The 22,276-nt window shown below is 44.9% G+C and overlaps 1 protein-coding gene across 6 annotated transcripts in view; it reads left to right on the top strand.

Moving 5' to 3' along the window:
* EFCAB6 (EF-hand calcium binding domain 6) overlaps positions 1 to 22,276 on the top strand; it is a 229,218-nt gene that overhangs the window by 81,457 nt on the left and 125,485 nt on the right. For all 6 annotated transcript variants that reach the window (XM_072596357.1, XM_072596355.1, XM_072596354.1 and 3 more), the window contains 2 exons: positions 10,699 to 10,835; positions 21,999 to 22,111. In XM_072596357.1, the coding sequence (XP_072452458.1) occupies positions 10,699 to 10,835; positions 21,999 to 22,111 (250 nt within the window). The remainder of the gene's footprint in view (positions 1 to 10,698; positions 10,836 to 21,998; positions 22,112 to 22,276) is intronic.

Below are 22,276 nucleotides of genomic sequence, written 5' to 3' on the forward strand. Positions count from 1 at the left end.
TTGTAAGAGTGATCCTTCTTCATGATTCCTTGGGGGAGGGTTTGGGGGGGGAGGGGTTGATCCTTCTAAATGTGTAGGGATTTAGCAGATAGGAAAGCAAGATAGGCTGCATTGGTAGCAGTGCAGCATATGGTCTTCCATTTTGCTCGAGATTGGAAGCAGTTTGCAGAGGAAGCCACCTCTTTGGGCTAGGAAGGGCCAGAGTCATAGAGGACAATGGCCATTCCAGGACCCATTCCCTCTAGTCTGGTTGGACCCATCAGGGAATCCCCAAAGTTACTCGGTTATTGTTGCACCTGATGGTGTTGAGAAGAGCTCAGTGCCACATAGTGCAACCCCAAAGCAATGCTCCCTGTAGTTCCCATCCCTGACGGATGGTCATCCAGCCTGTGCTCAAAGAGCCCCAACAAGGGAACTTGGGGGTTCTACTCCTACCTCTCCAGGCAGCACATTCTATTTTGGGACCTCTCCAAGCGTCAGGAAGTTTGATCATCATAATAGACTTCTCCGAAACTTTCCTTTATTGCTCCTGGCTCTGCCCCCAGGGACAAAGGCTAATCCAATATCCAAGTGAGGACCCTTCAGATAATCAAAAGCAGCTATCATGCTGCCTGAGCCCCGCCCCCATTCTTTCAGCCTCTGCTCATCTGATGAGGATTCAAGGCTCTTCACTATTTTATGATCTTCAGTCCTTCCTGCCACACCCTTCAGACCACCTACCCTTGGAGACTGTGCCCTAGGGCTGAGCTGCTAGATGGGTGAGGGAGCAAAACACACATAACCAATTCTATCTATCTGGTCCCTGGCCACACTTCCTTTGGGCTGCTAATCCATCAACCAAACCAAGTCAGCAAGCATTTATTAAATGCCTACAATGTAGCAGACATATAAATATAAAGAATGAAAACCATCTACACCCAAGGAACTTGCTACATTGTGGGAGGGATGATAAGCATATATGTGTGTGTGTGTGTGTGTGTGTATATATATATATATACATATATATATATATATACGTACATATAATAAATATAAAGGGAACAAATACATATAGATCCAAAGGAGCTAAATACAAGGGAGACAGGGAGGGCACTGGTAAGAAATACTTCATGTAGAAGATGGCACTTGGGCTACATTTTGGAGGAAGAGAGTCTATTCCATCCATCTTCTTGATATTGTCCCTGCTGGTTCATCTACCATGTCCCCTTCTGCTCCCCAAACTCTGCCTCTTGCTTTTGGAACTGTCATCCAGTCAACATCACCGTTGCATTTGGAAAGGGTGTGCTCATGGATTTGCCTCTGTGCCACTCCTGATCCCTGAGGCTTCTCTAGCCACAACACCCTTTCCTGGCTCCTTCCATCCTGTCTCCCCTTTTAGAATCTAAGGTCCTTTGTATACTCAGTAGCCAGTATAGTATTTGGCACATTCTTTTTTCTTGGGCAGGGATGGGGGGGATAGAGTAGGGGGCCATCCTGTGATTTCCTGGGCACAGGAAACCCACCTACCCTGTCCCTGTGTGAGGACTCCTGTCACCATTGCAGGGAGGCAAGGTATCTCTATACTTTTTTCCTCCAAATGGTTTAACTATCACCTATGGAGGTGACTCCCAGGCCTTCCCCAGAGCTTTAGTCCTGGGTCACCAATTGGACATTTCAAGCATGACTTATCTAAAATAGAACTCATTCATTGTCTTTCTCCCTAAACCTTTCCCTCTTCCAAACTTCTCTGCGTCTAGTGAAGGCCCCCCCATCCTTCTGGTGTGTAGCTTTGGTGTTATCTGGGCCTTCTCCTTTTCCTTTGCCCCACATAGCCAATCAGTGGCCAAGCCCCACTTGTCTTGTTTCTGACTCCTCTTCATTCCTACAGGCACCATGGGAGTTCAGGTCCTGGTCAGCTCTCACCCAGATAATTGCAGCAGTCTTCTAATTGGTTTCCTTCCTTTAGTCCACCCACCACAGTGCTACCCAAGTACACATCTGACCATGGAACTTCTCTACTCAGCCAACCTGAGCAACTTCGGACAATAGTTTGGAAAACTTCCCCAAGTCCTCTGCATCCCAGTGCTTCCTCTCTTTTGGTTATTTCCCATTTATCCTGTACCTTGCCTACTTTGTATCTCTGTTTGCATATTGTCTTCTCCATCAGGTGGCAGTCATTTCGGACAAGGATTGTCTTATGCTTGGCACATGATAAGTGCTCAAGTAAATATTTGGTGATTAATTAATGATACATGTAGTTTAGTTTTAAAGAGATACCCAGATCACTAACAGGTGAAGTGACTTCTCCAGGCTTACAGAGCCAATATATGTCATAGCAGATAGTTAGCATGGGTTTGAACCCAGGTCTTCCTGACTCTAATTCCAGCTTTCTAGTTCTTTTGCTATATTATCTATCATTACTGTCTGGCATGTAACAGACATCTAATAAATGATTGAATTGTATTGTTGAAATTACATGTGTCTTAGCCTGACATTCAGGAAGACTATCTATAATTTGGCTCTAGCTGACCTCTAAAAAAAGTACTAGTGATGATTTTTTTACACTTCTATAAAATGTATTATATTTTTATTATTTCAATAATAACATATACATACATATGTATATTACAAGTACTTTACAAAGTTTATCTGATTTTATCCTTACAACAACCCTGGGAAGTAGACACTATTATTATCCCCATTTTACAATTGAGGAAACCGAGGCAGACAAAGACTTTGTCCAAGGTCATACAGCTAGGTAATGTCTGAGTCCAGATTTGAACTCAGGTCTTCCTGACCCTGGATCCACTCCTCTATCCACCACACCACCTAGCTGTTTCACAAATATTTTATGCTATTCTTTCTGGACAACTATCCTGCATGGTTTTTTGCATGGTGGCATTCAAGTTTTCTTTTTCATGTTGTTTTTTTCTGGCAGTCCCATAATCCTTGGAGGATGACTTTACATCTTATTTTCAAGTTCCCTTTTTTGTTCACATTTATTGTTTTGTCTATCTCTCTTTTGATTTTGCTCAGTGCTCTTTTCCTTCTGCCTCTGCCTTTTGGCACTCTGCCTCAGTTCCACTTTCACTGAGTTTTGAATCTACTGTCATGGCCAGCGTCTCTAGTTACAGTTGGGATGAGTCCTTCCTGAAGAGTGCCAATCTTGGTCTTCAGCTCTGGGACATTTTCCCTTACTCTTTGATTGACCTGAGTCATTCTGAAGGTTCCCAGAGCTGTGCCAGTGTCATTTCGTGTGACCCTGTGGAATGCTGGGAGTTCCAGAGCCTGGGGAGCTGGAGCCACCCTCCTTTTCTGTCTCATTTTCTTCTGCTAAATGACCTAACACAATTCTTTGTAAAACTTCAGATTTGGGGGTTTGTTCTAGGGAAAAACAGCATGAAGATGATAATTCCCATCACTTACCCCTGGAACTGTAGGTTCAATTCCTGGACCCAACCTGGGCTCTGTTGGGTCACCTTTGCTTTATTCTGATCAGATCCATCTCACTACCTTATTTGGCCATCACCACATCACACTGTTCTGCCTGACCTCTGTTCTCCCATGAAGTCCCCATTATAGAGTATTTGTCTTTGTCTCTATCTATCTATCTATCTATCTATCTATCTATCTATCTATCTATCTATCATCTATCTGTCAGTCTGTCTATCTATCTACCTACCTATCTAATCTATCTATCTATCTGTCTATCTATCTATCTATCTATCTATCTATCTATCTATCTATCTATCTATCTATCATCTATCCTATCTCTCACTCCTTTCCCCTCCCCCCAATCCCTCTCTCATTCTCTCAGCTGTAAGAATTTCTTCTGGCAGTTTCATTAAGTTACTTTTCCTCCATGTCAATACTATATTTGTTTCATCTGGGAGCATTTTTTTAGTATATTTGAGGGTAGTGGCAGGCGGCAGGTGGGGAACTGTGCTCTAGGTTAACTCCCCCTCCACCCTCTTCCCAGGACTTCCCCATGGCATGTTTTTGATTAAGCAGAGATTGATGTCAGTGGTTACTGTTTCCTTTTCTGGATAACCACAAGGTATCCCTTTAATAATATGTTTTCTGCACATTAGAATGTAGAAAACACATTCTCTCCAGTTTTCTAAAGGTCAAGAACCATGGCTCAGCTATCACAATTGCAATTCTTTTGTGTCACAAGGTTGTAGTATGTCTGTGCCTGAGCTTACTTATGGTAACTAGTGGTTTCCTTACTATCTTTGTATTTGCTTTGGGTTTAATTCATTGAGCCCTTTTTTGGTTCTGTTATTAAAATTACAAGGAACATTCTCCTTAATAGAGAAAAGAATAGGGACTGAACCAGTAATGCCATTGGCATAGGGAACTCCCAGGTGAAGAAAGGCCATTCATTAATGCAGGCCAGCACCTTCTCTGCAACTTCAAGCCTTTGAGAATTGCTTGAGGCCCTGAGAAAGTAAGTGACTTACCCAGGCCATACCGTCAATGTGCATCTGGGGCAGTTCTTGAACTCATTTCTCTATCCCCTCTGTCCTATCGTCCCTCTGGAAGAGAAAATGAGCAAAATTAAAGGGGAATTATTCTATATCTTCTCTTTACTCATTGTCCCATCAATCCTGGGCCACAGCCTATCCCTCTCTCCCCCAGTAGATCTATCCCCTCAGCCCTGCCCTTATCCTTGGCATTTCTTCTTAGCACTGAAATCTTTTAACTCCACATCTTTGCTTAGGCTGTTCAGTGTACACACAATGCCTCCCTTTCTCTGTTTCCTCAATTCCTACCTGTCACTTAAAGTCCAACTCTGGTGTTTCCTTCTCTGAGAAGTCTTCTCTGATCTCCATCCTCTTTCCCTGTCAGGAACAATCTTTCCTCTAAGAACTTGTAGGACGTTTTGAATTGTAATTTTCTACTGTTATAACACTCTTTAGAATTCTGTATATTATGGTTATCCGTGCTGTTGTCTTATCCCCTTACTGGGCTTGTGGTCCACAGAGAGAAGGGCCCATGTCACTTTGGCCCAGCATGTAGGACAGTTCTCTGCAAATTTTGGGAGCACAATGAATGCTCACTGTTGACTGAGCTCTTCCTCAGGACGCTTGCTCTGGCTGGCTTGAAGAGCTAGACAGAATTGCCTCCTTCTTTCTACCGGTTGGAATCCTTGTTTGCGTCCATGAAGCTGTCCCTGACTCCTCCATCCAATGGGATGAGGGTTTGCTAAGAGCCTGTGGTGTACAAGGCTCTGTGTTCTCCTCATCTTTGACCTTTTCTGGATCCCTTTGTCCAGATGTTTCCACCACTCTTATCTCCTTCTGTTGTGCTTAGAGCTTCTGTCCTGCTCATTAGGATGTAAGTTCCTGGAGGGCAGGGGCCTAGCTGGTTTCTGTTTTTGTCTCCTCCTTCTGTTTTCTCCTTCTCTGAGATGGTGAGTGCTTAGAAGGCCAGGTGCAGTGGGCAGGGAGTAGAGGGGCCTCTTCTGTTTCTTTTCTTGTTTATTCTATCTCATCTGCCTAGACCTAGTGTTGGGCACCAGGGGCCAAATGCTGAGCCTTTGTTGGGCTCTTCCCATCTACAGCTGCCAGGCTGTCAGGCTGAGCCAAGCCAGGAGACTTGGAGATGGGTGGATGCTCTGTCAGGTCCCATGCTCCTGGGAAGGGATATGGACAGAGCAGACTTGGGAGTAAAGAAGTGAGGCTAGCCCCTCAAGTCTCTGGTATCCTGGAAACTGAGGGCTGGTCAACACGTTGAGGGGTGAAGCAATACTCTTTTTTTTTTATTATCATAAATTTATTTATTTATTTTAAGTTTTCAACATTCATTTACATACAATTTTGAGTTCCAAATTTTCTTCCCATCTCTCCCCTCCTCCCACTCCACAATGCCAATCATTCTAATTACCCCTATCACCAATCTGCCCTCCCTTCTAACATCCCTCCCTTCCCTTATCCTCATCTACTTTTTTGTTCTGTAGGGCAAGATAAATGTCTATACCCCATTACCTGTATTTCTTATTTGTTGTATGCAAGAACAATACTCAACAGTTGTTCCTAAAACTTTGAGTTCCAACTTCTCTTCCTTCCTCCCTGCCCACCCATCCCCATTGGGAGGGCAAGCAATTCAATATAGGCTACATATGTGTAGTTTTGCAAATGACTTCCATAATAGTCATGTTGTGTAGGACTAACCATATTTCCCTCCATCCTATCCTGCCCCCCATTTCTTCTATTCTCTCTTTTGATCTTGTCCCTCCCCAAGAGTGTTGACTTCTAATTGCTCCTTCCTTCCATTGCTTTCCCTTCCATCATCCCCCCTACCCTGCTTATCCCCTTCCCCCCACCTTACTGTATTGTAAGATAGGTTTTCATACCAAAATGAGTGTGTATTTTATTCCTTCCTTTAGTTGAATGTGATGAGAGTAAGCTTCACGTTTTCCCTCTCACCTCCCCCCTTTTTCCCTCCATTGAAAAGTCTTTTTCTTGCCTCTTTTGTGCGAGATAATTTGCCCCATTCCATTTCTCCCTTTCTCCTCCCAATATATTCCTCTCTCACCCCTTAATTTCATTTTTTTCGATATGATCCCTTCCTATTCAACTCACCCTGTGCCCTCTCTCTCTCTCTCTCTCTCTCTCTCTCTCTCTCTCTCTCTCTCTCTCTCTCTCTCTATATATATATATATATATATATATATATATATATATATATATATATATATATATATATATATGTGTGTGTGTGTGTGTGTGTGTGTGTGTGTGTATAATCCCACCAACTACCCAGATACTGAAAAAAGTTTCAAGAGTTACAAATATTGTCTTTCCATGTAGGAATGTAAACAGTTCAACTTTAGTAAAGTCCCTTATGACTTCTCTTTGCTGTTTACTTTTTCATGCTTCTCTTGATTCTTGTGTTTGAAAGTCAAATTTTCTTTTCAGCTCTGGTCTTTCCATCAAGAATACTTGAAAGTCCTCTATTTCATTGAAAGATCACTTTTTTCCCTGAAGTATTATACTTAGTTTTCCTGGGTAGGTGATTCTTGGTTTTAGTCCTAGTTCCTTTGACTTCTGGAATATCATATTCCAAGCCCTTTGATCTCTTAATGTAGAAGCTGCTAGATCTTGTGTTATCCTGATTGTATTTCCACAATACTCAAATTGTTTCTTTCTAGCTGCTTGCAATATTTTCTCCTTGGCCTGGTAACTCTGGAATTTGGCTACAATGTTCCTGGGAGTCTCTCTTTTTGGATCTCTTTCAGGAGGTGATCAGTGGATTCTTTCAATATTTATTTTGCCTTTTGATTCTAGAATATCAGGGCAGTTTTCCTTGATAATTTCATGAAAGATGACGTCTAGGCTCTTTTTTTGGTCATGGCTTTCAGGTAGTCCCATAATTTTTAAATTGTCTCTCCTGGATCTATTTTCCAGGTCAGTTGTTTTTCCAATGAGATATTTCACATTATCTTCCATTTTTTCATTCTTTTGGTTTTGTTTTGTGATTTCTTGGTTTCTCATAAAGTTATTAGCTTCCATCTGCTCCATTCGAATTTTGAAAGAACTATTTTCTTCAGTGAGCTTTTGAACCTCCTTTTCCATTTGGCTAATTCTGCATTTTAAAGCATTTTTCATTTTTTAAAGCATTGGCTTTTTGAACCTCTTTTGCCATTTGAGTTAGCCTATTTTTCAAGGTGTTATTTACTTCAGCATTTTTTTGGGTCTCCTTTAGCAAGGTATTGACCTGCTTTTCATGCTTTTCTTGTATCTCTTTCATTTCTCTTCCCAATTTTTCCTCCACCTCTCTTATCTGATTTTCAAAATCCTTTTTGAGCTCTTCCATGGCCTGAGACCATTGAATATTTATTTTGGATGTTTGTGATACAGAAGCCTTGACTTCTGTGTCTTTCCCTGATGGTAAACATTGTTCTTTCTCATCCAAAAGGATGGGAGAAGATAACAGTTCACCAAGAAAGTAATCTTCTATAGTCTTATTTTTTTCCCTTTTTGGGCGTTTCCCCAACCAGTTACTTGACTTTAGGGTCCTTTGTCAAAAGTAGGGTATGATCTGGGGATCTGTAAGATCTCAGTTCCTCCAAGTGGCACTGTCAAGTGTGTACACTGGTCTGGGAGCAACCAGAAATTTTTGTGCCCAGAATCCGAGTAGTAGAGTTTCCTCTCCACAGCTACTTGGCCTCCAGTTCCACCAAGCCAGCACTGGGGGCTGAGATTTAGATAAGCTGCTCAATTCCCCCAGGGGTTTTACAATCCAACAATGGATGCAGGCTGCTGTGGGAGCTGCTGCAGACCAATGAGGCCTCTGCCACTTCCTGAGGCCCGAGCTATGGGAAGCCCCTTCTCCCTTCTCTGCCAGCTGAAAAAAACCCTTTCACTGACTTATGGCACCTGTGGGTTGAAGGATCTGTGAACCCACTGCTACTGCCCCTGGAGATTCTGCCCCCAAGGCCTGCCAAGGTCCTCTTCTCAGTGCTGTGCCCCAGGCAAGGCTGGGCTGGGCTCTGCTCCGAGTCTGGTGCAACAGACCTTTCCTGTCAGCCTTTCAGGTCATTCTGGGCTGGAAATCTTCTCCACTCTGTTGTTCTATGGCTTCTGCTGCTCTAGAATTTGTTGAGAGTCTTTCTTCATGGGTATTTTATGGGCTGTTGAAGCAATACTCCTGTGGAATCCACAAGGTCATTCCCTTCCGTCTGAGGATAAACTTATCTGTGGACAAATTCCCATATTGACTGTGTCCTAAAATGTATGTACCATTCTGCACCCTCAGTCCATCATCCCTCTGCCAGGAGGTGAGGAGCCTGCTTCAATATGTATCCCCTGATGTTGTGGTTGGTCATTGCACTGATCAGAATTGTCCTGGTTCTGCTCACTTTACTTTGTATCAATTCACACAAGTCTTCCTAGGTGTCTCTGAAGCTGCTCCTTTCATCATTTCTTACAGCACAACTGTGTGCCATTCCATTTCATAGACACTTAACTCTTATGAATCCAATGACCAGCCACAATTCCAGAGCATAGATGATGGGGTGGGGACTCACCTCCTGACAGAGAGAGGATGGATCAAGATGCATATGGACACATGCAGGGTCTCTTGGACATGGTCAATGTGGGAATTTGTTTAAAATGGAGAGGATAATGCCTATAGCATATGCTACTTCATAGGGTTGTTTGTGAGGCTCAAAAATGATAGAAAGAGATTTGCAAACTGTAAATGCTTACAAAATGCCAGTGTTATCTGCCTGCCTATCTATTCACCATTCATCAATCTATCATTTTGATCTCTCTCTCCCTTCCTATCTGTCTCTCTCCCTTCCTCTCTCTCTCTCTCTCCTCTCTATCTGTCTCTGTCTCTCCTCTGTCTCTCTCTCCTCTCTGTCTGTCTCTGTCTGTCTGTATCTCTCTCCTCTCTCTCCTTCTGTCTCCCCTCTCTCTTTCTACCTTTCCTCTCTTTCTCTCTCTTTCTCCTCTCTCTCCTCTCTTTCTTCTCTCTCTCCTCTCTCTCTTTCTCTCTCTCTTTCTCCTCTCTCTCTTCTCTCTCTCCTCTCTCTCTCCTCTCTCTTCTCTTTCTCCTCTCTCTCTCTTCTTCCCTTCTCTCTCTCCTCTCTGTCTTTCTCTCCTTCTCTCTTTTTCCTCTCTGTCTCTCCTTTCTTTCTTCTCTCTCCTCTCTCTCTCTGAATTCCCACAAGAACTTGCCCTATAACCGTCTCTATCCACCATGCTCATGCGTCCTATTTATCATATTATTATTCATGTGTACACCTTCCCCAGCAGCTAGTAAAGTGCACTGTATGTGGTAGATGCTACATAAATTCACTGCAGTATATGAATCCCCTCAACAACTTATCTTAAAACCCCTTCATGAAAAGAAGACACAAGGTCTGTTCCCATCTCAGACATTTAATAAGTATGGGGCCTTGGGCAATGCCTCAGTTTCTTCCTCTGTTAAAAGAGGAAATTTGGACTTTTAATGACCACTCAGGTGTCTGAATCCTATGTTCCTATGATCCTCCAGTAGAAAGAATGTTAGGATGGTGGTAGGGCAGGCTGCCTGGGCTCTCGTCCCTCCCGGACTCTCCGGTGCTCTGAGAACTTGAGCTATGTGACTTGTTATTTCCAGCCTTGGTGTCCTTACCTATAGAACTGAGCTGACCCTGGAGGTTATCCTTCCTATGTAAAACACTGGGCTCTCAGAGGGCTGTTGGGAGAGCGAAATAAAAGCCCATGTGGGAAGTCCTTTGTCAACCCTCAGGTACCACAGAAGCAGAAATGGTTCCGATCATTCTCTTGTTTTGCCCAGCCTACAAATGGGCTGCTGTTAGCACATGCACATGCCCGTGAAAATTTGCTATTTACGAAAATTGAAATACTTTTAAGTTTCAATTAGCAAGAAAGGTTTTTCATGTATCTCTAAAAGGGACTGAATTGTGGATGAAACGTGTTGCTTTACATCAAAGGGAGTTTTTTTTTTTTAACTCACCAATACCATTTACCGAGAAAATTGCCTCGAAAACATTCAATAAATGCAAAGCGTTACCTCGCCACTGATGGCTCCCTTTGCAGCCTCTGCCTTGGCAGAAGCTGCCTGGAGTAGACATATTAACAACAATAATAACCCACACCCGCCGCATTTCCGATTCTGCTTTTGTTCGCAGAGCTTGGCCTTTGCGATCTCCTCTTTGGTTTTGTTTCTGAAATGTTCCCAAACCGTTTGTTTAACCCTTAGATTTTCAAGAATGTGAAAAGCATCACCAAAGCCTTTAAGCTCTTTGACTGCACTCATTCTGGCCAGATTCACCCCAAGGGGCTGAGACAAGTCCTGGAGAGCTACTGCTTCAAGATGAGGGACGACGAATTTGAAAAGTAAGTGCGGCAGTGGCCATGGGCAGGCTGAGCTAAGGCCAGTGTGGTGGGGGGCGGGGCTTCTGCAGGGCCAGCCCCAGAGAGCGAGTGGACTCGGTCAGTCCAGAGGACTTCGCAGCCCCAGAGGCAGACGCTGCACGGGCATTTGTGTGGGACTCACACATCTCTCCACGAATTCTCAGAAATGGTCGCTCATGTCTCTGCTGTGGCGGCCGCCAATTCCTTAAGTACCCTCGGGTGCGAGTCATCTGGCTCACAGATTTGAGCGAATCCCGTTTATTTAAGTAATCCATCACCGATCTTCTCCCCCCTTTCCTGTCTGGCTTCCTGCCGTATGTCCCCTGTGTTTTGTGTTCACAGTTGACTTCCCATGAAGCCGAGGGTTAAGAAGAGAATGTAAAATGCTCGTGTTTTCAGTGTCAGCCAACAGACTCCCTACCCTCCTGCTCCCCATGATCGAGGCACCCATCAGTCAGCACGCATTTATCAAGCACCTACTATGTGTCAGGCTCCCCGAATTTTCTTTGATTGAGGTTTTTTGTAAGGGGGTGAGGGAGGAGCAGGGAGACAGAACTCGTCTTGGTGGCAGTATGCTATGGAAGACCATACACTGGGTTTGGAGTCAGAATACCTGCATTTGAATTCTGACTCAGTTACTTTTACCACCTGTATGACCACAAGCGAGTAACTTTTTGGCTGGTCTCAGTTTCCCCATAGAAAGGCTGATGTGTCTGGACTTGTGATGTTTGAAGCTGTTTCCAAATCCGTAGCCCATCGTTGAAATCTGTATTAATAACAAGGGTTGGAAGCTGGCGTCAGTCTTTCTTCTGCCCCTTGCAATGGGGGAGGGGGCACTGAGGACAACCTGCTTGGCCCAGTAGCAGCAGAAGCATGATGGAAGTGCAGTATCCCAAGTGTTTGGAGGTTGGGGCTTCTGTGTTGCTGGATGAACTCTGAGGACTCTGTGTGTGGTCTCTAGCAAACCTTCATTTTCCAGAAGTACATTAAGCAGAGATGATGCCCACATCTTGGTGTGGGAAGATGGAAGCCATCTTGGCTCTCAGACTAGAGAATCTGGGTTCTGGCCCCCTCTAACACTTGCTATCTGTGTGACCTTGGGTTTCCTACCCCGCACTTTCTTCATTTGTAAAATAAAGGGATTTGCCTCTTTATTCGACCAGAGATCCCAGAATCCTGGCCCTCAGTCTTCTCATCTGTCAAACAAGAGGGTTGGACTAGATGGGCCTCTGAAGATCCTTCCAGCTCCAGTCTTTATCTAGGCTCCTTCCCTCATTTTTTAGAAATATATTATTGAAAGTTATTTTTTAAAACCTTGCTATCATATCTCAGAGACTCCCCTCCCCACCCAAAAGAATCTTCTCCTAAAACAAAGGGTTAACAGTAAGAAAAACAAAGCAGATTGACCCTCAGTTCCCACATTTATAAAATAAAGGGTGGGTTAGAAAGAGGGAGAGAGACAGAGAGATTAAATCACTTTCTCAAAGCTTGTGAACAAGGTTTAGAGAACCTGATAGGTCACAGACCCAGAGAGTGCTGGGCCTAGGGCTTTTGATCTCTCCTTCAGTCAGTAAATTGAGGATTTTTTTTTACCTTGGAGGTATTTCACTGGCTAGCCCCTAGCAATCTGAATGATGAAGCATGGCTAATGGGGGTGGGGTGGGGAGAGGAAGGGGTTCTTTTCCCCCCCCAAAGGTGACCAGAAGTTGTTGGATGTGTCTGTGGGTGACAGTTTGGTGGGGGGAGGACGTGGGCTGTCTTTGGGATGAAGGCCTGACAAATGCAGCCTTCCTGGATTCTTCAACAGGCTTCCTCACTTTACAAGACTTCGTTGTAGATATTTTAATTTTTGCATCCATTTGGGCTGGGAAAGTGTCCAGGACAAGATGCAAACACAACAAATTAAATCCTATTCTTGTGATGCCCGGGGTGGGGGTGGGAGGTGAGCTGAAACCCACTCCCCTCCAGCAACCACAGGTGTGGGGTGGGCAATAAACCTTGTGCTTGGCACAGTGGTCCTGGACCTGGGCAGCTGATAACTAATGTTTCAACATACCTAAGTAATGAATGATAACGAACATCATCTGTTTTTACTGGAGTTTTTTAAGCTGTAAAACAACGCCGTTTGTCTGATCCAACTTCAGAAGCTTAGCACAATGGACTGGCTTTCCCAGTGTGAGAAAAACAGAGCATCAAAAGTAGAATCTTTCTTAATTTGATTTAAGGCTTTTCTTGTTGAATCTTAAGAAAATACTATCTTCCTGAGATGCCTTTACATTCCGCTTGTTGTCTTTTTAGTTACTTAACAAGAAACACCATGAATTTTGAATTCTTTTCTTTGTATCATTACTTCACAATTAATGTCAGCATTCATAGACTCACAGAATGTCAGAACTGAAAGGGACCTTGGAGCATGAAACTTTGAATGGCAAGGAGCTGAGAGGGGCCTTGGAAGAGAAGAGGTCTAAGATGGGGTGGAAAAGGCTTTGAAACAGTCACAGGCACAAGAGGGAGGGACATGAAGCACTGAATGTCTTCTAGGAAGGGGACCTTAGAATACAGGGTGTCAGGACTGGGAAGGACCTCAGAGGATGTAATGTCAGGGCTGGGAGAAAACTTAAAAATGGAATATCAGAACTCAAAGGAACCTTAGAACACGCATAACATATAACATAAGAATTGGAAGAGAATTCACAACAGAGAGTCAGAACTTGGAGGAGCCTTAGAAAGTAGAATATGAGAGTTGGGAGAGACTGTCAGAGATGGAAGGGCCTTTGAACCAAGAATGTCAGAGCTGGGAATATTGGACCTTAAAATGTAGAACACAATGTCAGAGCAGGAGGAATGTTAAATTATAGAATATTACAGCTTGAATTTTTTTGCTGGAAGGATTCTAGAATGTGTTAGTAAAAGGATGGTTAGTGAACATTTAGAAAAGGAAGCAGTAATTCCAACAAGTCATCCTGGCTTCAAGAAGAACAGGTATTCTAGATTTACCTCATACTTCTTTTGACAGGGTCATTAGATGGATGGCGGGTCAGGGGGAATCTATGGCTACAGTTTACCTAGCTTTCAGCAAAACATTTGATATTTCCCAAGGTAACCCTGTGCACCTGATGGAGAGATATGGGCTAGACAATAATACAGCCACTTGGATTTGGAACTAGTTGAGTCACCAGACCCAAGCAGTAGTCATTAGTGCATGGGAAGAGTTGTGGTCTTTAAGAGGTTCCTGGGGCTCTTGTGTGCTCTGTAGCTGTGTAGTGTATCTCTTGGAATCCAGGGTTTGGAGTACAGCCAGAAAGGATCTGAGTAGAGAGAGTGTGTCTTGTGGATTCAGTAGTGGCTAAGCCATGATGGCATTCACTGTCATAGGAGGCATCTTCATGACAAGCTACCATGACCACAGGTGATACCCTCAAGAGTGAAGGCCACAGTCCAAAGACAATCTAGTTTATAACTTAGTTTTTTTCTGAAAAACATCTGAGGGTTTGAGTGGCTCCAATCTCAATCTGAGTTAACAGTGTGATAAAGGAAAGCTGACGTACATTAGGCTGAATGAAGAAGGCCAGAAGACTGGCCATGGCCTAAGCGCTGCTCCCCTCAGCCTCATGAAACCCCTCTGTCACTCCCTCCCTCCCAGATCCTCCACTCCAAGCCTGTTGCTAGAGTCCTCCCTCCCTCCCTCTCTCACTACCGGGGGTTTACTATTTTGTGTTTACTTTTTATTTATCCTTTGTATAATTATATGCACGTATCATCTTCCAGTGACAAAGCGTAACACAATCCCTGTTCTCAGGGAGCTTTTAATTCTGTGCGATGCTATCCCTCCAAATGCAGTGTTCATGTCATTGCATGTATTGAAATCCTTCTGTTTTGTGTGGGCCTGTGGGCAGGCCCTCTGTTAATGCGGACTGGAGTGACAACAGCTGTAGGTCACTTTTCTAGAGGCAAGGTGTCTCAGGTGTAGAGTCAGGAAGAAGTGGGTTCAAATCTCTTCTTTGACTCTTCCTAGTTTCCTGGATAAGTCAGGCAACCTCTGGGTGCCTGGGACTTTCTGGTGAGACCCCAGTGGTGCTGAGAGTTAGTTCGGTGGCGGTGGTCTTTACTGGAGAAATGGTAGGTCCTTAGTTGTCTACGGAGAGGACTTCAGTGATGCAGAGCATTGAGCTCGGCCACAACCCTGTGAGGGACGTGGCTCTGGGGATAAATGCTCCCACTTCACAGAGGGGGAAATAGAGGCTGTTTTTGGATAGCCCTGAATGAAGAGTGGCTTTTACATTTTAAAATACGCCATAACCTTGTTAAAAAAGTAAAAGCCACTTAGGCCCTCCCCATGTGTTTTGTCAGGTTTATACAATGGCCCTTCAGACATTTGACCCATGACTCTCGTCTCCCTGAGCCTTCCCTCCCTGGTCCACTTTCTCCAGTGGATCTTCAGATGGCACAGACTTAAAGTCTGTCACCAGCCTGGAGGCTAATCAGAAACTGAGGTTTTATTGGCTCTTACTGAGCTTTAGTCTACTGGAATCACAAGGTCTTTTTCAGGACAACTGAAAACAACCTAACCCTTTCATTTTACATGTGAGGAAGCAGAGGCCCAGAGAGGTTCAGTAACATACCCATTGTTACACTGATAGTTAAGTGGCAGAGCTGGGATTTGAACTTGGGTCCTGGGCCTTTAAATTTGGGGCTGTTTCCACTGTCCTGTGAGGGAGGTGATATAATAAGACTGAATGATTTCATTTTAAAAAATAGGAAACTGAGTCTGGGGGTAGAGTTGCTTGTAGAATGATATGCACTAGAGTTACAAAGAGCTTGGAGGACTTACAGTCTAACTTGCTCATTTTACCCCAAAGAAATTTAATCAAGGCCCAGTGAATTTAAGTGACTTGCCCAGTGTCACTCAGGTAGTAAGCAGTAGAACTTGGGTGGATTTGAACTCATGTCTTCTGAACAGACATTGAAGGCTCTTTCTATCGTAGTGAGGCTTTGGACTGACTCTCCCAACCCACACATACTCTAGCAGTTTGGGTGGGGTGCCCAGATCATGGCTGGCTACATTACAACAACGACAATCAATCAATCAAACATTTATGAAGTGCCTATTATGTGCCAGGCACTACACTATGTACTTTACAAATATCCCATTTTATCCTCACAACTCTGTGAGGTAGGTGCTGTTATTTTTACCATTTCACAGTTGAGGAAACTGGGGCAGACCGAGGTGAAATGCCTTGCCTAGAGTCATACAGCTAGAAAAGTGTCTGAGATTGGATTTGAACACAGGCTTACTTGAGTCCAGGCCAGAGCTCTATGGACTATGATGCCACCTGGCTGCTACATGTCCCCCTCAGGGTCCCATTTCACATGAAGGGCAGCAGGGTTCTTTTAATGCCGGCAGCTCGAACCCCATTGTGATGTATGTTCCCCCATACAGTCACCCAATGCCAGGTAGTGTCTCCTCAGTATAATCTGTAAGTAATTAAATTTAATTGGCTTTTACAATGGACTTTGTTTTTTACTGAAAGGACAGTAGCAAGGACAGAAACACAGATGCACTTTCCAGACTTAGAGCTCTTTCCTCTCTAACACCCCAGTTCCTAGGAAGAGTGGGCCCAAACACTCCAAGCACCTGCCCCACTGAGTCCAAGGGTGACCCCCTAGCTCCCAGGGCACGATGTTTTGGGAGACCCGCTGCTGGACTGGTTCCTTCCTAGACTGGAGCTTGGGTGGGCCTTCGCACCTTTGGGGATCTCACAGGCTCAATACCAAGGACAGAGGCAAGTCACAGGAACAGCCTCATCCTGGGCACAGGCTCTCCTAGGAGGCCACTGGCTCATGGGCTGGCTGGGCGGACAGGAGGTCATTCTCCCCTCTTCCTCTGCGCTGCCAGCAGGGAGAAAAGAGGCTAAACTCTACTGTGGAAGCCCTTTGTCCACATTCTCAGTTGGACCTCAGCAGCTTGTTTAAAGGCCACACAGCAAATAGGCAGGAAGCAGTAGCCCCAGAATACCTGTGCATGCTCTGAACTGGGGCAGCGTCTCCTCATCTGGAAGGCTCACCAGCCCTTCCCAGCCCAGAGGAGGCAGCAGGTGAGCCCCACTCCCCGCACTGGTCAGTCTCCTAGTATGTAGAGTAGTACCTCTTGTTTCCCTGGCCAACCAATCATTTTGAAAAGTCAGTGACATCGAATAAACATTTGCTGCGTTTGAAAAGGGAGGCTGATGCAACTTTCCCATCTGGTAGCTCTCCTCCTCTCAAAATTATTTTTCTGGACAGAACAATAGTCATGCTCCTTTCGAGGGGGAAAATAAAGTAGGTGTTTAAATGAATAAATGACATGACTATTGGTGGGATTTAGAAAACAGAAAAATAACAAATATTTTAAGTGATAATTACTCCATTTTTAGAAAGTAGCAACAAATGTAGGTAATTTTAGAATCCAACACATACGGAGATAAAGATGTGACGGGAACACTTAGGTTGCTTCCATTTTGGTGCAAATGTAGAAAAAAGACGGGGAGTGGCAGCCTGAGCTTTCAACTTGGCAGATTTGAATAAAGAGGTGACCTCTTTAAAATAATAACAACCTCTTTTGCTACAGTAGCTTTCAAATTGCTACTCTGATATTTTGAAGAGCCATTATGACTATCTTTGAGTATCTTCTCTATTTCTGAAAATTTTTCTTTGAATTTTCAAAAAATAAGGCATTGCTCTTCCACCCCCCTCCACAAATCTTACGTTGTTTTTTTTTCCTGTTGTGTGAACCTCAAATTAGAATTAAGCAAACATTTATGGAGCATCTCTGAGTCTGAATCTTGAATCTATGAATTGCTAGCTACACGACTCTGGACAAGTCCCTTCTCTGGGCTTCCATTTCCTCTTTTGTAAAATGAAGGGTTTTGACCAGGAAAACTCTGAGATTCCTTCCAATTCTAATGTCTATGATCCCATTAACCCTTGAACAAAGCACTGAGCTGGGTAATAAAAATGGAATGGGGAGATTGGAAAAATGTCAACATATATTATGATGAAACTTGTGAGAGATTGCCTCATGTAATGGAAAGAAGACATAGTCTTGAATCCTTCTCTATCCCTTCCTCATAGCTAAGCCCCAGAAAGGTACTTCCTCTCTAGGTTTCCCCTCCTCTCTTGCAGGGTGACTGGAGGAAACCCTGGTATACCTATCAAGGCCCATGGGTCTTCCCAATAGAAGCTCACATTCCCTGAAGGCAAGAACTATTCAGGTTAGTCTTGACACCTCCAGCTTCTAGCCTGGTGTCTGACTAGCACCAGAGTAGAAGCTTATTAGATGCGTGTGGGCTGATTCCATAAAATGGGAATTGCTGAGAATTGTGAGAACAGATCGGACTTGGGATTCTTTTCACTCTTCCCTCTTCTCTTGGTCAAAATATAATGGGACCACATTGTCCCCGGCTAGATGACAGAGATTGGGTGAAATCCACCAAATACTTGGCCAGAACAACATGGCTTAGATTCTTGAGGAAGCGCACAATTTTATTAAGACACAAAAAGCTTATGGCCTAACTTGATGCTGATACAATGATAGTAAGTAAATGCATTGGGGATTGCCAGGAGATCAAGGGAGGCTTCCTGCAAAAGGAAGCTTTGGTATTAGAAAGGATGCTTTAAAGAATGGGTCAGTATTCAGCAGGTGATACAAGGGGGGAGGCAAAGGCACTGAGTTGGGAAAGCTCATGGGCTGGCCTCTTGATTCTCTCCTCTTTTTATCCCAAGCCTTTCCTTCCTGTCTTGGTCTGCTCGGCTCTGGTCAAAAAAGAAAGTTCCTGATCTCTAGGGTTGGAGTGGAGGTGGGGTGGGGTGGGGTGGTAAGAGCCCAGGCATCCATTTAGCACATGCAGAGATATTTATTGCTTGGCGACTTTCTGTGCCTTCATCCCTGAAATGATTAAACTTATCTCTTCCTAACAATATCCCTGAGTCTCTGTGGGTTTAAAGTTAGATTTTTCCAGTTTTCTTCACACCATGATGACCAAGGAGGAAACCAATCTGTGCTCATAAGGAAAGACATTGGAAAGAAAACCTGTGAGAGAGGAGGCACGGACCCCAGCTCTGCCACTCACTCTCTGGGCAACCTTGGAGGAGTCACTTCCCCTGACTCTGTTTCCCCATCCATAAAATGAGATGATTGCATTGGCTGCTCTTGGAAAAGCCAGTCCTTTAGGTTGGGCATTTGGTCTTCAGTATTCCATCCAGATCATTCCTAGAAAAGGAAGATGGCTCAAAACCCCTAGATTGGGAGCTCTCAGATCTGATGGAGGCCTCATTGTATGGAGACTTTGAGGGATCCTACACAAAGAAGAGAGGAGAGAGTTTTCTGACATTGGAACTGTCCAGGCAGAGGTCAAATGACCCCCTGCTGGGGATGTGGGAGGAAGAGGAGTGCTCTTCTGCTGAACCTCAGAGGACCTGGAATTGCAAGACTCCTGAGATGCCTTTCACATCCATACAGCATTCAGTTCCCATAGTGATAGAATCATTCCTCTTTGGGTCACCCTCAGCTCTAAGCCTTTGTGGTTCTTGGTGATCTACAGCCATATGGTGTTGCATCACCTCAGTAGTATTGCAGTGTTAAAATTGGGCCTTTCACATCCCCATTAGTTTTTGCAGAGGTGTGTGTGTGTGTGTGTGTATGTGTGTGTGTGTGTGTGTAACACAGCACACAAAGTCAGACTTTTTTTGGATATATTAGTTAATTTTGAAGATTTATTCCCTCCTCCCTTTTTATACTTTGTGGTAAGGGATAGTTCTCTGGGAAGAGGAGAGAGGGATCCATTTGGATATGTAAGTGTGGTGAAAAGTAAGAGACCAACAACAATTCATTCAAAAGAGAAGGGCTGCTGTTTTAGGGAGCAGCTTGAGCAATCAAGGCCGCCCAGCCTGCCTTGCTCTGGCTCCGTGTTTGTGCGGTTAGGCCTGCTGGGGGAGCCTCCCAGGAGGTGTCCAGTTCTATGTGCTTAGCACAAACTAGGGGTTTAATAAATGCCTATTGATGGCTATTAGGCCAAATGCTCTTGAACAGTTTTCTTTAAACTGGATCTATAATTTTCATCAGTCTGAGGAGCCTCTCTTGAGGAAACTCCTGATCTCCCTTCCTAGTGACTGAGGCACTGAGGGGTAAGGGGACCTGCCCGCTAAACAGCCCAACAGAATTTGAACTCAGGTCTTCCTGGCTCTGAGTCTACAAGCCAATGGCTGTCTGAGGGGGCCTGCCCCCTGCCATCTACCAAGTGGAGCCTTTGGAGGACTCCTATGGGGACTCCAGGTTGGCTGTTCTGTGATGGTGACAGCCATCCTTGGTGTGTGGATGTCTCTCTGACACCCAAAGGCAATGAAGAGCTGCATGGTGGCTGTGTCCAGTGAAGACCCAGGCATGAAGATGATGGAGTGAGAGTGGGAATAACTAATGGGCAGCCAGTGGACACTATTGGTATCTAGACACGAGAAGAGGTTCTAGCATATCAGGTAGGCCATGCTTCTGAAGGAGGCCTGAGGGGCACATGGACAAGAGCCTCGCAGTGGATGGGCTGCCTGTGAGCTGTGTCACTGGAGCACGTCTTGACTTCGGTACGATCATGGATCCGGTGAAATGTCAAGAAGAGTAAAAGATGTAGAACAGTTCTTAGTGGACAGAAGTCGGGAAGACCCGAGTTCAAATCCAGCCTCAGACAATCCCTATCTGTGTGACTTAGACTGCTGCCTGCCTCAGTTTCCCCATGTGTATAGTGGAGATAATGACAGCACCTTCCTCTGAAGGCACTGTGAGGATCAAGTCAGATAAGATTGATAAAGGGCTTTGCAACCTTCAGGCACAGTATGAGTGCTGTTATATTATCATTGTTAGCCATAGAACACGAGAGTTGGAAGGGACCTCGGTCTCTATGGAGTCCAGGCCTGGCCTGCTCTGTCCAGCGTTCGCTGCTAGACCCCTAAGGAGGATGGAGCCCACTCACTCTGGAGGCAGCCTGCCCTGCTATGGGATGGGAGCTTTCCTGATCTCAAGGGCAATTTTCCTCTTGGCAGCTTCCCCCAGTGGCCTCTCGTTCTGCCTTCGGGATGGACGGGGCACATCTGGTCCCTGGCTGAGCCGCAGCCCTCAGCCACTGTCCCAGACCTCTCTCCTGGGCTTGTTGGGAGAGCGGTGCCCTGTCAGCTCTGGAACAAGGGAGATGGCGGCTCTTCAGGCCAGGAGAACACTTTTGTTTGTAAAGTGACAATGTGGATGCTTAAAGACCAGGGTGGTTTATTCCCACTGTGTTTCCAGAAGAAATATGAAGTGTTGAAAGAGTCCTAGACTAACAAATGATGAGTCCTGTGCTCATCAGATAGTAGATGGAGGGGAGAGGAGCCTGAGAGACCCTATGGTCCAACTTCCTCCCTTTACAGGGGAGAAAGCAGGTCTGATGGTAGTAAGTGTCAGAGGTGGGATTTGAACCCGGGTTCTCTGACTCCAGAGCCCAAGCTTGGCACATGGTAAGGGCTGAGTAAATACATTCTCTCCCCATCCCCCTATTTGTCTCTGTCTCTGTCTCTCTCTCCTTCTCTCTCTCTTTCCCTCCTTTTCTCTCCTTCTCTTTTCCTCTCTCCCATCCCTCTCTCCCTTTCCTCTCTCCTTTCCTTTCTCTCCCTTTCTCTCTCTCTTCCCCCCTCCCTCCTCTCTCTTCTCTCTATGCTATCTATGTTTTCCTCTCTCTCCCTACAACACAAATAAAGAGAAACAAGTAAATCTGCCAACACGACTACTTCTGCCCGTGTATGCCAGGTTTTATGCCCATCATCCCCAAACTTTCTATTGAAAGGAAGAGAGAGGTGGAGCCCAATTTTTCCAGAGTCACCTATACTCCACTTCTCCACTATTCCTTACTCAGTCCCTTGTGGTCTGGCTTCCATTTCCCATCATTCAACTGCAGCTGTTCTCTCTGAAGTTGCCCAGGACCTCATTTGCCAAACCCAATGGCCCTTTCTCAGTCCTCGACTTCCTTGACCTTTCAGTAGTGCGCAGTAGTCTCCATCCCTTCTTTTGGAGGCTCTTTCCTGCCTTGGCTTGGAGTTCTTAGTCACTTGGGCCCCCCTCCCACCTGGCTACCCCTTGTTTTTCAGGCTCTGGAATCGCTACAGCCTTGGGAAGGACACTTCCCTGGACTACAATGCATTCCTAAAGAACCTGGCCATGAATATTAACCTGAACCAGAAGTACAGTACGAGCAACAAAGGTGAGTGCTGGGCATTCAGAATCCCAAGGAGAGGCCAGGCCCAAGGAAGCAGGACCTGGGCAAGAGCAAGTCACCCTCATCTGGCAACAGCAAAACAATCACCCTGGGAAGCATGTTGTCAATTCAGGGGTAGTGGGGTGGTGGGCTGTGGGCTTTCTGTATCAT

Source organism: Notamacropus eugenii, chromosome 3 (genome assembly GCF_028372415.1).
Source record: "Notamacropus eugenii isolate mMacEug1 chromosome 3, mMacEug1.pri_v2, whole genome shotgun sequence".
Taxonomy (NCBI): domain Eukaryota; kingdom Metazoa; phylum Chordata; class Mammalia; order Diprotodontia; family Macropodidae; genus Notamacropus; species Notamacropus eugenii.